The following is a 15436-nucleotide window of genomic DNA, read 5'->3' on the forward strand; positions in this document are numbered from 1 at the left end:
TTCCTCCTCCTTCTTCCTCTTCCTCCTCCTTCTTCCTCTTTCTCCTCCTCCTTCCTCTTTCTCCTGCTTCTTCCTCTTTCTCCTCCTTCTTCCTCTTTCTCCTGCTTCTTCCTCTTTCTCCTCCATCTTCCAATTTCTCCTGCTTCTTCCTCTTTCTCCTTCTTCTCCTTCTCCTTCTTCTTCTTTCTTTCTTTCTTTTTTTTTTTTCTTTTGCGGGAAGTGAGATTCATGGGTGTTTTTGTCCATGTCTGGCGGTCTGAGGGACATCAAGGATTTTGTTTTGGTTGAAGCATCCATGAAGACTGACAGTCAAGTGTCCCAGCCCAGGGTGACTCCAGGCATCTAAAGCGCAAAGTTTGCCCCTGTCACGTGGACATTACTGGGGCTAGTGGACTGTCCACGGACGCTCTGAGGCTGAGCAGAGTTGTTGTTTTTAAACTGTGTAAGGCTCCTTTATTCTCGTCCAAGGGACACATGGCATTTCCTACAGAAACCTGCAGCTGCCATCACTGGCCAGCTTGCTGACGTTCATGATGCAGCTGGAATGATTGGCCACGGCTGGTTCAGGCCCTTCCTCAGGGTGCGTTGGGGCAAAGTTTGAGGTCCCAGTGGAGGGGGGTAGCTAGGTGTGTGTTTGGACTCAGACTAGGCTGTGTGACCTTGGGCCTTGCACTTAACTATGATGACCTTAGTTTCCTTTTTCTATAAAATCTGGATTAAAACCTATTTCCAAAGTCACAGTGAGTGTCCACCTGAGATATACGTGCAGGTTGGATATGAGTTGAACACACAGAACTCAAGGGCAAAATTGACAACACGTATGGTGATCAGTATCCAGCGGCCTTCCCAGAATGCTGTGCGATGAGAGGGGTCGTATCTGGTCTAGATCTAGGAAGATGTTTTGCAGGTAGAGAAAGAAAGGCAGTTATGTGCATAGAAGTGTGAAATGCACAGACTCAAGGAGAGGACCAGGATGGGGCGTGGCCTGTGCCGAGCTGGGCACAAGTCTGGCTGGACCCCGAAGGCCGAGTGCCCAGGGCGGCAGGTGGCAGCAGCTCTGTGATTTGGGAAGCTCGCTGGCCTGCTTGCCCACTCTGCCGAGGGTGACTTATAGGTGGGCAGTGGTGGTGGTGTGGTGTCTCCGTCTGTCCAGAGTCACCCGCGATCCCAGAATGCGCAGATGGTTGGCATGCAGCCGGCTGAGAGTGCGGGCGCGCCTGGCGGAGCCTGTGCCCGACGTGTCCGGGAAACGGGGCCGTTCATTGCGAGTGCCGAGCTGGAGTGGGACACTCTGTGGGCAGACTGTGGATCCAGGCGGGTTCACCCAGACCTGGGCAGACTTCCATGTCCCGATGGCATTGACTTCAGTGATGCAGACCATGGCGAAGAGACAGAACGCACCATTAGCACATGCCACTGAGAGTTTTGAAAGGCATATGTTCATGGCCCGAGTCACAGCCGTGGACAAGACCAGATCAATCCCTGTCCTCAGGGAGCCTGGAATTCAGCCTAGACAATACATTTTAAATAAATAACCCAAGGCCACATTTACATTTTAAATAAATAACCCAAGGCCAATAGTGTGGCCTTGCACAACTTCCTTGTGGTCTCTGAGTGTCCCTTATTGCTTCTATAAATGGTTCCAGTGTGTAGAGTTCTCCCGAGGACGCCCTGGGGTGATACAGGGGAGAGGCTGGCACAAGGCAGGTCTTGACTCCGAATTCTGCCAACCCCTTGCGTCCTTCCTCCCAGCACCTTGAACTTCTCCCTGGCAGCGCTCCTACTTTCATTCAACAGTTGAGGGGGTTATTAAGTGCCCTGTGTTCCCTGGAACATGAGCTGCATCCCTGGCTACCAGCAGAGGACCTAGTGGATGAAAGGTCCTCGGCCCCTATTCGTCCGATGGATGAATGAAAGGCAGGCGTGGTCACTGCTCTCAGGAGGGCACACATTGCTACCTGGTGTATTCAGCACCGTCTGCCTTGGTCCCCCATGTGCACTGGGATCCAGGGTCAGCAAAGAGGCAGAGGCACGCTCTGCATGGCCAGGCTGTCGGAGCTCAGGGTTGAAGCGGATTCGGAGTCTAGGGGGCGTATGCGGGGATGGATTGGTAATGTCTGCCACAGGCATGGGTGGAGGTCTGCAGGCTCGGTCAGATGAGGCTGGCTCAGCATTTCCTCACCAGGAAGAATGTTTATTATCTGTCATAGTGGTGTCCCCAGTACCACCACCTGCAGCACCAACACCCAACAAAGTACATCTATTACTTGCCCATGAGATAATCAGCACGATTTCACCGAGTTAATTGCAGCTCTAGCCAAAAGCCACACATCTCCACATCTTAGTTATTAGCACATGGGCAGGAAGCGAAGGTTAAATACCAGGGCTGGGGCACACACAGCTCCCCCATGCCCCAGCCGGATCCCTGGGCTCGGAGAAGCTCGGAGAAGCCGAGGTCCGCACGCTTTCACTCTCCTGACCAGGCTTTTGCAAGTGCAGTGTCACACTCCGGAGCACAGCGGCTGCGTAGCCTCCAGCAAACTGTTTCCTCCTCTCATCCTCATTTTTCTCATCTGTGAAATGGTGCTGATGGCAGTTCTGACCTCAGGGGCTTGTTGGGAGGCTCGTGTGAGGTTAGTTGTACTTAGCCTGGGGGCCGGCTTGTGGTGAGGGTTTAATAACAGTTTATTGTTACTGCTGTTCCTAGGCTTGCCCAGTGCCACCTCTCTTGGCGTGGCTGAGCTTTGATGGAATGCATTCAGAACGGGCAGCGATGTGTTCAGAAATAACACCAACCTAAAACTTGCAAGGACTCCCCCCCCCCCCAAGGTGGCCAGTGGACTTTTCCTTTCTGGGGTCATGAAAGGGGAGACAGTTTTTAAACTTTCTAAGAAGGGGGTCTCCACATCTAAGGGGTGATAGTGATCATAATGATCCTTTTGGAAATGTGGAGACAAGCGACGTTCGCTGTCACAGATTCTGAGGAAGGTTGGGTGGTGGGTCTCTTTGGGCACCGGGAACCCCGAATTCCACTGGGGACCCCAGGATCCAGCTTCCTGCCCTTCCCCTGGCTGCCTGGCCTCTCAGGACCCCTCCACCAGGTGCCGAGTCGCACGTTGCCCCTTGCTGGCTCACCCGCTCCGTGGAAGCCCTCCCTCCCAGGGGCCAGGCCTGCGGAGGACTGGGCGAGTCCCGGGAAGGGACAGTTGGCGCTTTGCACCTGGGGCGGGGGCACATAGTGCGTGTGGCAGGAGAGCCTCTCTCGGCTGTTTGCATGGAGGAACAAGCCCTGACAGGCGTAAGGGGAGGGATCCGTCCGTGGGTGCGGCTGCGTGCAGGGCAGCAAGTGGAGCCTGGGGTAGGGAAGCCTGGTGAGCGGCACCCCCCATCCCCACCCCCCACTGGCCATGGGACTCTGCTGCTTGGAGCTTCACGGGCCGGCAGGAATGCAGCCCTTGCCCGGCCTCCCCCAGAGACCACGCGAGCAGCGGAAACGGCCAGTGCCTGCGGTGGGGCCAAACCAGCTGTCCAGCGCTTTGCCGTAGAGGACCAAGTCCCAGTGCATACGCCCCAGAGGCAGGATTGGATTCTCATTTTGGCCTCCACCTTTTGGGAAACCGTGGCAGCACATCACTCAGGCCCTGCCCGAGCTGGGTGGCTCTGTCTCCTGTAGGCAGGACACCTTTCCCTGGGGTAGCTCGGCCTTCGGGGACAGGTTAAGCTCGCGAGCTCAGTGATGGCCTTTCCCCTTAAATAATAACTCAAAGGTGTGCTTTTTATTGAATATCCCTGATAACCTCTATTGGTATTATTAGCGTCACCAGCATAACGAGGAGGTAATTATTTAAATGCTCATTGGGAAAAAACAAAAAACCAAAACACAACTTACTCGCAGAGGGAGAGTAGTATTTCATTGCAGGAGTCCACTTGCGTGTCCGTTCCCACGCGTCACAGTAGAAAAAAAATGTTTCCTCAGTATTTACAAGCTTCTGCTTCCCTGGAAGCTTGAATGCACTAGGTGGGCTGCATTAGAATTCCTCCAGGGGTTTGTTACTGCCAGAGCTACACAGAAAGGCGCCCTGAAACACTGACTGCTAGGTCCGAGATGGATAATAAAATTGAGTCACATCAAGTCCAAACTATAATATCTGCATAGCAAGGTACAGTTTCATAGGGTGTGTCTATATACAGGGTCACACCGCCCCCCCCCCAGGGGTATTGTTCCCATTCTACTGGTGAGGTGCAGAGAGTGACGGACTTGGTTGACTTCAGTCTGCTGGGGAGATCGAGGCAGGGGTCTGAACCCACATTGCCGTCTCATCACCGAGAGATCACAGGGAGGGTTTTGAACTTGACAAGAACACGGGGGCTCCCTTTAGAGCCAGTAGAGCAAAGAAGGCCCCATGTGGGCTTCTGCCAGCTGATACTAAAAACGTCTGAGAAAGGAGGAAGGAAGGGAGCAGGCAAGGAGAGAAGCAAGCCCGGGGCTCTGAGCCGCCACGCCTGATTTAGGGCTTGAGATGCAGCTGATGTTTTTAGGTCTGTAGGCCGAGTTGCACGGTGCTGGGTAGTTCGCTTCAAAATCGTCTAGGCATCAACCCATCAGTTTGGAACCTTAGCAGCCAGGTGAGAAAGTGGACCCTGTCTGGGCCACTGGCGAAGCCCTCACCTCATGGAGCCTCCAGTTCACCTCTGGGCAGGTGGCGCCGAGCTCTAGGACGGGGTGATGGCAGGGAAGCCGCTGGTCCCAGGAAGGGGAGGGGGCCAGCCCCCTCACCGAGGGTCTTCCGTTGCATTTACAGATGAGCCGTCCATGACTGTGGGTGCCACGAGCTTGAAATATTTAGCCAGTTTTGAATAGAAAATTGTTCTGAATGGCTCTCAAAGACTTTCTGACATTGTTTAGTTCTTAAAAGCGAGCCGCCCAGTGCTCAAGGCTACTTCTAGGCAAGAGATAACCATGAAGTGGTGGTAATATGGAAATGAATGTTTTATTAAAAAAAGAAAGGGGGAGAGAATGGAGAGCTGCCTAGAGAGGGCCTTTGAGGGCCAGCAGAGTTTTTAAAGATCGGAAGCTGTCAGATCCCGAGAAGACCGGCGCCTGCTGGGAAGTCCGGGAGCCAGGGCGCTGGGGGGGCGCAGGGACAGAGCGAGCCCACCCTGGTGTGCCGCGCGGCCCCGAGAGCCGGCTCCAGCGATACACCTGATGGTGAATGATGGCCAGGTGGCTTCCTCCCGAGGCTGCTCCCAGGTAGAGATTTACAAGCCTCTTCCCCCTCTTTTTTTTTTTTTTTTTAAACAAGAAGTGGAAACATCTGAGCTGTTCGGAACATGTAGCTACACGTTTCCCAGCAGCTGCCATTTTGAGTGTTTTTTTTTTGTTTTGTTTTTTTAAATGTTTTAATCGGCCATTTTGGCTGTAGAGCAGCCTTCTTTCCTGGCCTGCCCAGGAGTTCGGGATTTTTTTGCGCCAGCCACATTCCTCCCCAGCGGTAGAACTTCCTAGAAAATGTGTGGCCATCGGGACAAGAGACAGGAAGTGCTCCGGAGACACCCACGGAAATGCAGATGACGGAAAAGAGACCAGGGGAAGGGGTGGGGGCCCAATGGAAGCCCCCCCCCCCCCCCAGCAGCTGTGCGCCGTAAATCGATGAGTTAGAGGGCTGAAGCAGAGGTGGGGACACAGAAGCACCCTTCAATGTGAAGATCTGTGACCTTGTGGGACAGGCCACTTCATTTGTGTTATTAGTGCCCGTGTCGGAAAGGGACTCTGATTTACCTGCTCCTTGTTCATGACTTACGTATGCTGCCTTGCCTCAGAAGAGGGTTTGAGGAGGACTCTCAGTGTGGCTTCTGGCCAGCAATCCTGTGACACTGGCCACGGGGTCTGCCCTCCCCCCCCCCCACGTTAACTAATAAGCCGAGTTCAGGAGATGGGGCCTTGGACGGAGCGGCCTTTTCTGTGCTAGCTGAGTGCCATGCAGAAGGGGGTGTGTGCTGGGGTGCTGGTGAGGCCTTGCAGCCCCCACAGTGAGACTCATGTAGCCCTGGGCCTCGGGAAGCTTCCCCTCCTGCCCCCCATCCCCATTTTCAGACAGGGAAATTTCTCCCTGGGCCCCAGTGTGAGGCACTGAATTACCCGGACATACTGGCAGAAGGAAATTACCCAGATGCCCTGGAAAAAAGAAAATCGTCTCCCTCTGAAGTTCTCCTTGAGCGGTTTTTAAAAGCGAGGTGAAGCTGAACTCCAGAACTCTTTTCTTCTTTCTGTCCTCCCTCCCTGCTGGTCTCCTCACCACCAAACGACACAGACACTACAGTCAAGGCGGACAGCGAAGTGATCCCCTAGGCCACCACGCCTGTAAAGCAGGCCTTGGTGTCCCGGGGCGGGTGTTCTGGCCCAGCTGCTTCTGTCTGTGGTCTGGGAGAATCGGCCCCCTGCCCCCGGGAAGACACGGTACTTTTCTGTGACCACTGCCTGGCTGGGGGTGGGGTGGGGCTGGCCACTCGGGAGGCGTCGAGCCTAACCTACCTGTATGAATTCACGGCATTTGGTCCCTGAGTCACTTGATTTTTACTGCTAAGGGTGCAACCCTCCTCCCTCCCCTCCCGGAAATATAATTCATGGATGGAAAACAAACAAACAAACAAATAAATCTCTGCACGGTATTTCAGAAGTCCTTAAATGGATGGGAGAGAGGTCGAGGGGGGGTCTGTCTTATTCACTGGGCACCCCACTGTACCTCGCATCAGTTTACTAATACCGGTGATGGTCACCTGGGAGTTGGTGGCTACCGTGGTTTATTGGCGTTAAAATCTTCCAGGTACAGGGAGGTTTGAAAACAGAAGAGGGGTTCTGTAAGATTGTGGCTGTGATGTCTTGTTCCCTTTCCCTTCCTGGCCAGCGAGCAAATCTGATGGTAGAAGGCAGGGCCTGCCCGCACCCGTCCCATGTGTGTGTAAAGCATTGGGGAGGCTGAGACTGAGACTGGAAAAGCAGCCAGCTGCGCCCGCAGCTTGAGGAGGGGTGGGTTCTGGATGAAACTTTCGACCTCCATTTTGTGATTGCTTGCTCCAGCAAGGGACAAGACCTTGACAGTGGGCCCAGTGCCATCAGTGTCCCTGATGGTTTGCTCCCGATGTCACCAGAGCCAGTGTGTAACAAATTCACGCTTGCTGCCATTCTTCCTGACTTCTCCGTCAGACCTGACATTCTTTCCTTCACAACATTCTGGCAAAGGACTTCACGTAGGCCAGGGGCCCCCCATGAAGACCGCCCTGTGGGGCCAGATCCCACGCTGTAGTTAGGGTGTATGTGTGAGGCCATGGTGGGGAGCTGTCACACAGTAGTGATCATCATAACATGCTCAATTCCTCCTGTTCCTGCATATCCATGTGTAAATTTGACAGTGTTTTCTGCACGGATGCCAATATATGAAACCCTAGAATTTCCTGTAGCTAAAACTCCAAACGATGCTGGGGTATCAACCGTTTCTCTCTACAAAGTGTTTGCAAGGGAGTTCAGTTGGATTTGTGTTTTTGGAACTTCCTCGGATCGAATATTGCCTGTTTGTTGGTTCTCAAAGGGGGGGGGGGGGTGTGTTGGTTTCACATCCCAGGGAACACTGGCAATGTCTGGAGAGATTTCTGATTTTAGTAAGGGGGCGGGATGCTACTGGCTTCTAGGGACTAGAGGCCAGGGATGCTGTCGAACATCCCACAGTGCACAGGACAGCCCCATGACAAAGAATTACCAGGGTCTAAGAGTCAATCATGACTTGATTGACATCCCTTGCTCCAGACAGTTGTGCTGGTGTGGCCTGGGCTCTGTCTCATCCAGTCCAACCTTGATGCCATTCCTGTTATTGGAATCAGGCATTTTTACAAACACATTTCATTTGGCTTCTGATCTAAGGGGACTAAGGATACCTTTTCTTTAGGGGCACAAACTGAGGCTATGGAATTGGAGTGAGTAGCTGAGGTCCTGTGGTCGGTCTTGGCTTTGGCCAGGCCACCTGGCTCACACAGCCAGCGTCTCCGGCCCCCAGCCAGCTGGAGACGCACACCACCTGGCCCAAGGGTCCGCCACCCCACAGGCCTGGGCCCTTCAAAGATGCGCCTCCTGGTCAGTGGCCCCGCGGTAGGCATGCCCCGTGCAGCTTCTCATGCTGTCTTCTCTGCGTTTCTGTCCGTGTGTCTCCCCAGGTAAAGATGAGCCTTCCAGCTACATTTGCACAACATGCAAGCAGCCCTTCAACAGCGCGTGGTTCCTGCTGCAGCACGCGCAGAACACGCATGGCTTCCGCATCTACCTGGAGCCGGGGCCAGCCAGCAGCTCCCTCACGCCGCGGCTCACCATCCCGCCGCCGCTGGGGCCTGAGGCCGTGGCGCAGTCCCCACTCATGAATTTCCTGGGCGACAGCAACCCCTTCAACCTGCTGCGCATGACAGGCCCCATCCTGCGGGACCACCCGGGCTTCGGCGAGGGTCGCTTGCCCGGCACGCCGCCACTCTTCAGCCCGCCGCCACGCCACCACCTGGACCCGCACCGCCTCAGTGCCGAGGAGATGGGGCTTGTCGCCCAGCACCCCAGTGCCTTTGACCGAGTCATGCGCCTGAACCCCATAGCCATCGACTCGCCCGCCATGGACTTCTCGCGGCGGCTACGCGAGCTGGCGGGCAACAGCTCCACGCCACCGCCCGTGTCGCCAGGCCGCAGTAACCCTATGCACCGGCTCCTGAACCCCTTCCAGCCCAGCCCCAAGTCCCCGTTCCTGAGCACTCCGCCGCTGCCGCCCATGCCCCCCGGCGGCACGCCGCCGCCGCAGCCGCCCGCCAAGAGCAAGTCTTGTGAGTTCTGCGGCAAGACCTTCAAGTTCCAGAGCAATCTCATCGTGCACCGGCGCAGCCACACGGGCGAGAAGCCCTACAAGTGCCAGCTGTGCGACCACGCGTGCTCGCAGGCGAGCAAGCTCAAGCGCCACATGAAGACACACATGCACAAGGCTGGCTCGCTGACCGGCCGCTCCGACGACGGCCTCTCGGCCGCCAGCTCCCCGGAGCCTGGCACCAGCGATCTGACCGGCGAGGGCCTCAAGGCGGGCGGCGACTTCCGCCACCACGAGAGCGACCCGTCGCTGGGCCATGAGCCCGAGGAGGAGGACGAGGAGGAGGAGGAAGAGGAGGAGGAGTTGCTGCTGGAGAATGAGAGCCGGCCCGAGTCGAGCTTCAGCATGGACTCGGAGCTGAGCCGCAACCGGGAGAATGGCGGCGGCGGGGTGGCCGGAGTGCCGGGCGCGGGCAGCGTGGGCGGTGCCGCCAAGGCCCTGGCCGACGAGAAGGCGCTGGTGCTGGGCAAGGTCATGGAGAACGTGGGCCTGGGCGCGCTGCCGCAGTACAGCGACCTGCTGGCCGAAAAGCAGAAGCGCGGCGCCTTCTTGAAGCGCGCAGTGGGCGGTGGCGATACGGGGGACGACGACGATGCGGGTGGCTGCGGTGACGCAGGCCCGGGTGGCGCGGTGAATGGGCGCGGCGGTGGCTTCGCGCCGGGCGCTGAGCCCTTCCCGGGCCTCTTCCCGCGCAAGCCGGCGCCGCTGCCCAGCCCCGGGCTCAACAGCGCAGCCAAGCGCATCAAGGTGGAGAAGGACCTGGAGCTGCCGCCTGCGGCGCTCATCCCATCGGAAAACGTGTACTCGCAGTGGCTGGTGGGCTATGCGGCGTCGCGGCACTTCATGAAGGACCCCTTCCTGGGCTTCACGGATGCGCGCCAGTCACCCTTCGCCACGTCGTCGGAGCACTCATCAGAGAACGGCAGCCTGCGCTTCTCCACACCGCCGGGGGACCTGCTGGACGGCGGCCTGTCGGGCCGCAGTGGCACGGCCAGCGGGGGCAGCACTCCGCACCTGGGCGGCCCGGGCCCCGGGCGGCCGAGCTCCAAGGAGGGCCGCCGCAGCGACACGTGTGAGTACTGCGGCAAGGTGTTCAAGAACTGCAGCAACCTGACAGTGCACCGGCGGAGCCACACTGGCGAGCGGCCTTACAAGTGCGAGTTGTGCAACTACGCGTGCGCGCAGAGCAGCAAGCTCACGCGCCACATGAAGACGCACGGGCAGATCGGGAAGGAGGTATACCGCTGCGACATCTGTCAGATGCCTTTCAGCGTCTACAGCACCCTGGAGAAACACATGAAAAAGTGGCACGGCGAGCACTTGCTGACTAACGACGTCAAAATCGAGCAGGCCGAGAGGAGCTAAGCGCGCACGCGGCCCGGGCGCCCCGCACTTGTACAGTGGAACCGTTGCCAAGCGACAGAATGCTGACCTGACACTTGCCTCCAGTGTCACCACCGCTGAGTGCCCCGTGTGTCCCCGGGGCCCAGGGGAGGCGGCCCTCCAACCTAACCTGTGTCTGCGAAGTCCTATGGAAACCCGAGGGTTGTTAAGGCAGTCAAAATTGTGGAGCCTTTTAACTGTGCAATAATTTCTGTATTTATTGGGTTTTGTAATTTTTTTGGCATGTGCAGGTACTTTTTATTATTATTCTTTCTGTTTAAATTCCTTTAAAAGATTTTGTTGGGTATCTATCCCTTCTTCATTTTTTTAAAAAAGAAAACCCAGTAGCAGCCTGAGCAATGACTCGCAAGCAATGTAGAGGGAAGCATATCTTTTAAATTATAATTTTTTGGGGGGGTGGGTGCTGCTTTTTTGAAATTTAAGCTAAGCATGTGTAATTTCTTGTGAAGAAGCCAACACTTAAATAACTTTTAAAGTTGTTTACTTTTTTATTCCTTTTTTTTTTGTCCTGAAATAAAAAGTGGCATGCGTTTTTTTTTTTTCTTTTTTGGGGGGGTGTGTGTACAGCGGATAACAATCTTTAAAGTCCTCGCACTTTGTTTCAGAATTGGAGTGGAGATGTAGCACTGATGATGTCCTGAGTAACAGAGGCCTTTTCTGTGTTGATTTCAACCTTTCCATTCATTACATGAGGGGGACTTGGAGTGGTGGGGGAGAGACCCCCCAAACGCTCAGCACTGCCAGAGAACAACAGGAGTTTTTGAGGGCTGCCCGGGCAAAACTTCCAGAGGATTCTAAAGTCGTGCATTACCAGCAGGTGCCATCCCCTTCTTGAAATGTGGATGTGCCATGGGATGCCATCTTGACTATTTGCTGCAGAACAGGCTAAATAAAAATGGGCAGAGGGTCTTGTTTTTGGGTCGATGGTGGTGGCCTGCAGTGACACAGAAAGGATGAAACCAGTGGTGATTTTTCAGGCTTCTTCCGGCTTGACCGCCTCTCACTTTCTCTCTTTTTATCACCCCACCACGAAAATCCCAAGTCCTACTTTGCTACCCGTGATAATTGCTGAATTTTTCTTAAGCAGACAAGTGCCCTGATGGTGAATTGAGGGAAGTTAGTGTTCCCATTTCATGCACACTGATGACATTGTATGGACTGTGGTTGGGGGGGTGGGGGGTGGGAGGAGGCAGAGATCTTGCGAATTTCTGTTCCCTTTTACCAGGAAAGCAGGGGAAGGGTTCCATGGCAAAGGTGCCCAGCGTGACTGCCCAATTTTTTTCCCCCTATCCCATTAGGTTGGAAGGTACGAAATGTTGAACTTGTTGAGATTAGACGTTTGAATTCTGTTGACCCGCACTTTAAAGCTTTTGTTTGCATTTAGATTAAATGGCTTCTAAACAAGAAATTGCAGCATATTCTTCTCTTTGGCCCAGAGGTGGGTTAAACTGTAAGGGACGGCTGAGATTGAGTGTCAGTGTCGCTGAGCGTGGCATTCACAATACTGGCACTATAAAGAACAAAATAAAATCGTAATTTATTGGACAGTTCTTCTACTGCCATTTGATTTGATGTGAGTGCCTTGAAAACTGATCTTCCTATTTCAGTCTCTTGAGACAAATGCAAAACTGTTTTGTTTTTGTTTTTTGAAATGAAAAGACTTTTTAAAAAAGTAAAACAAGAAAAGTACATTCTTTAGAAACAAAAAAAGCCACATTTACGTTAAATAATTTTTTTAAAAAAAATCCTGGTTGAAGATAGAGGACATGAAAATGCCATAAGACCCAATCAAATGAAGAAATAAACCCAGCACAACCTTGGACATCCATTGTTAGCTGAACGATCCTCAGCCCTTTTCTGTTTGTGGGACAGCGCTGCTTAGTTGTGGAGTGGAGGTGTTTTACTGCTGAATTAAAACTCAAGTGACACAAGTGACAAGTTGATATTGTTGAATGAAAAAAAAAATTCAGGAACAACGGCTAATTTTTTTTCTAAAGTTAAATTTAGTGCACTCTGTCTTAAAAATACGTTTACAGTATTGGATACATACAAGGGTAAAAAAAATGTGTGTATGTGTGTTGGAGAGATCGTTTTTTTTCAAAGTTTGCTTAATAGGTTATTAAAAAAATGCCACAGTGGCTGCGTGTATATTGTTTTTTTTTTGGTGATGGGGTTTTAGTATATATTATATATATTAAAATTTCTTGATTACTGTAAAAGTGGACCAGTATTTGTAATAATTGAGAATGCCTGGGCATTTTACAAAACAAGAAAAAAAAAACTTTTCTTTTCCTTGAAAATGTTGCAGTAAAATTTAAATGGTGGGTCTATAAATTTGTTCTTGTCACAGTAACTGTAAAGTCGGAGTTTTAGTAAATTTTTTTCTGCTTTGGGTGTTGAATTTTTATTTCAAAAAAAAATGTATAGAAACTTGTATTTGGGGATTAAAAGGGGATTGCTACACCATGTAGAAAAAGTATGTAGAGAAAAAGTGCTTAATATTGTTATTGCTTTGCAGAAAAAAAAAAAATCACATTTCTGACCTGTACTTATTTTTCTCTTCCCACCCCCCTCTGGAATGGATATATTGATTGGTTCATATGATGTAGGCACTTGCTGTATTTTTACTGGAGCTTGTAATTTTTTAACTGTAAGCTTGTCCTTTTAAAGGGATTTAATGTACCTTTTTGTTAGTGAATTTGGAAATAAAAAGAAAAAAAAAACAAAAACAAACAGGCTGCCATAATATATTTTTTTAATTTGGCAGGATAAAATATTGCAAAAAAAAAAATTTGTATGTTGAGTCCTATTGTACAGGAGAAAAAGGGTTGTTTGACAACCTTTGAGGAAAAGAAACAAAAGGAAGTAGAAATGCTTTGGTTCACAAATCGTTTTAGTTGTACATATTTTTGACGGACTTGGCCGACACGAAGGAGTGTTGGAGCGGGGATTCCCTCCGAATGCCTGAACCTTGCATCCAGGCTCCCTGGTGTGGCCATGGCAGACGGGATGGCAAATCCTTTATTCGTGTTGAGTGGAGAAATCAGTTTTTGTCAAGATGTCGGTAACATTTCCCAGAATCCTCCCTTTCTCTGAGAGGCCATCTGTAGGATGTCAGCTGTAGAGAGAGCGAGGGAGTATCTACTCTACTGTCCTCACTGTGGCAGTCACCACCACAACCACCACCACCTCTCCCGCCCTTACGAGCAGAAAGAAGTGCAAACTGAGCTTTCTTTAGTCCCTGACAACAAACAAACAAACAAACAAAAAATGGAATAAAAGCTGGCCGATCAGCTAGGCACAGGTGACGTGATCGGCTGTTGAGACCAGCGCCAGTTGGATTTTGGGAAGGGGGCCCCATCCCAGCCGGGACCATCCGTTCTGCGGAGAGGGTTGGCCTGTTGTCTTTCTTACCTGCTCTGCCGCTGCTTCTGTCTGTAACCTCCATCCTGTCTGTTTCCGAAAGCCTAGGGCCTGGGACGAATTCGGTGCCTTTCCATTTCTTTCCTTCCTCGTGTTTCCTCGTCACCCTCCAGCCTCTTGTTGGCTCGTTATTTGTTGTTTTCCTTTTAATTTATTTTCTTTCTCCCACTCTGTCCCCTTTCCTCCACTTTTTCTTTCTTTTTTTTTTTGTAAAGCCAAGTAGCTTTAAGATGATAAAGTGGTATTTGGATGAGGGAATGATACATTAAAGAAAAAAACCTATATCAGGAAGCCATTTTTTTTTTTTTTTTTTAAATTTCAGGAACTGTAAGAAACCATTATTTCAGGTTATGAAAGTATAAGCAAGCATCCTTTGGGTCAGTTCTGTACCAAATGCAGAAATCTTTCTTCTGGGAGCTTCTCTATGGGATCTGCTCTTTCCTCCTCGCCACTAACCTTTGCAAAAGCGAGGAGAAGCGGAGGGAAGAAGCTGAGATGTCACTTTCCTACCTGCCTGACCCCAAGACACCCGGGCTGCCCTGTCAAGGTACTCAGCGTCTCCAGGGTAATCCTCCCGTAGTGCTAGACACAGCCAGCTCTCACCAGCTCGCACCAAGTCACCAGAATGCCAGGACTAAGCCATCCTAAAGCACAACGATTGTGTCTCCGTCCCCCGGACGGCCGAGAAAAGAGCATTTTGCTTCTCTCTCATGTTTAAAAAAGCCAACACTGCAGCAGATGGCCCGATGGGAGAGGCCCCCACCCACCCACCCAGCCTGGGTGACCCAGCCGACCTCGGGCCAGGTTTTCACACTGCCACAACTTTGTTCAAAGTTGCCCCAAATTGGAACCTGCCACTGGCCATTAGAGGGTCTTTCATGGCTAGAGGAGGAGGCTGAACTGTGAGGAGAATGTGGAAAGGAAAGGAAACCAGCCTTTCACCCGGCCCTAAGTGACAGTCAGCCTAGGTTGTGTCGGCCGCAGGCAAACCCCGAGATTTCGGTGCTCTTTGTATCTATCTCTGCCCTGCAAAGCAAAGTCACGTTGATTTCAGTTGTTTGCATTTGTATTGGCAAGGCGAAATATTTTTATTACCTTTTTCTATTACTTATTGTATGAGCTTTTGTTGTTTACTTGGGGGTTCTGTCTTTTACTACAAGTTTGGAACTATTTATTATTGCTTGGTATTTGTGCTCTGTTTAAGAAACAGGCACTTTTTTTTTTTTAATTATGGATAAAATGTTGAGATGACAGGAGGTCATTTCAATGTGGCTTAGTAAAATATTTATTGTTCCTTTTATTCTCTGTACAAGATTTTTGGGCTTTTTCCCCCTCAATGTCACAATGTTGAGTTCAGCATGTGTCTGCCATTTCATCTGTACGCTTGTTCAAAACCAAGTTTGTTCTGGTTTCAAGTTATAAAAATAAATTGGACATTGAACTTGATCTCCAAACCTTGTCCTTTTCTGTGTCTTTTAAGGGTGGGCGGTTGGATAGCTTATTTCCATGGGTGAATTGAAGGTCTTTTTCCATTTTTGTCCCGGCCCAAACCCTCACAGCCGTGTCTGGAGAACCAGGAAATAATGGCCCGGGAGACTGACAGTTCTCGTTCTCTTGATTTGCCCCCGTGAACCAGTGAGGTTTAAGAACAGTAGTTCTTGGTCCTGGCTGCACACTGGAATCACCTGGAACTTTTACAAAATCTCAGTGCCCTGGCCTCC

General features: G+C 51.7%; 1 protein-coding gene across 4 annotated transcripts in view; it reads left to right on the forward strand.

Annotated features, from left to right (window-relative positions):
- The window catches only part of BCL11B (BCL11 transcription factor B), a 99513-nt gene extending 84352 nt beyond the window's left edge, over positions 1 to 15161 (forward strand). For all 4 annotated transcript variants that reach the window (XM_066388356.1, XM_066388353.1, XM_066388354.1 and 1 more), the window contains one exon: positions 8206 to 15161. In XM_066388356.1, the coding sequence (XP_066244453.1) occupies positions 8206 to 10253 (2048 nt within the window). In that variant the 3' untranslated portion in view covers positions 10254 to 15161. The remainder of the gene's footprint in view (positions 1 to 8205) is intronic.
- Positions 15162 to 15436: the final 275 nt, after the last annotated feature.

The sequence above is a fragment of the Saccopteryx leptura genome, chromosome 6, assembly GCF_036850995.1.
Source record: "Saccopteryx leptura isolate mSacLep1 chromosome 6, mSacLep1_pri_phased_curated, whole genome shotgun sequence".
NCBI lineage: Eukaryota > Metazoa > Chordata > Mammalia > Chiroptera > Emballonuridae > Saccopteryx > Saccopteryx leptura.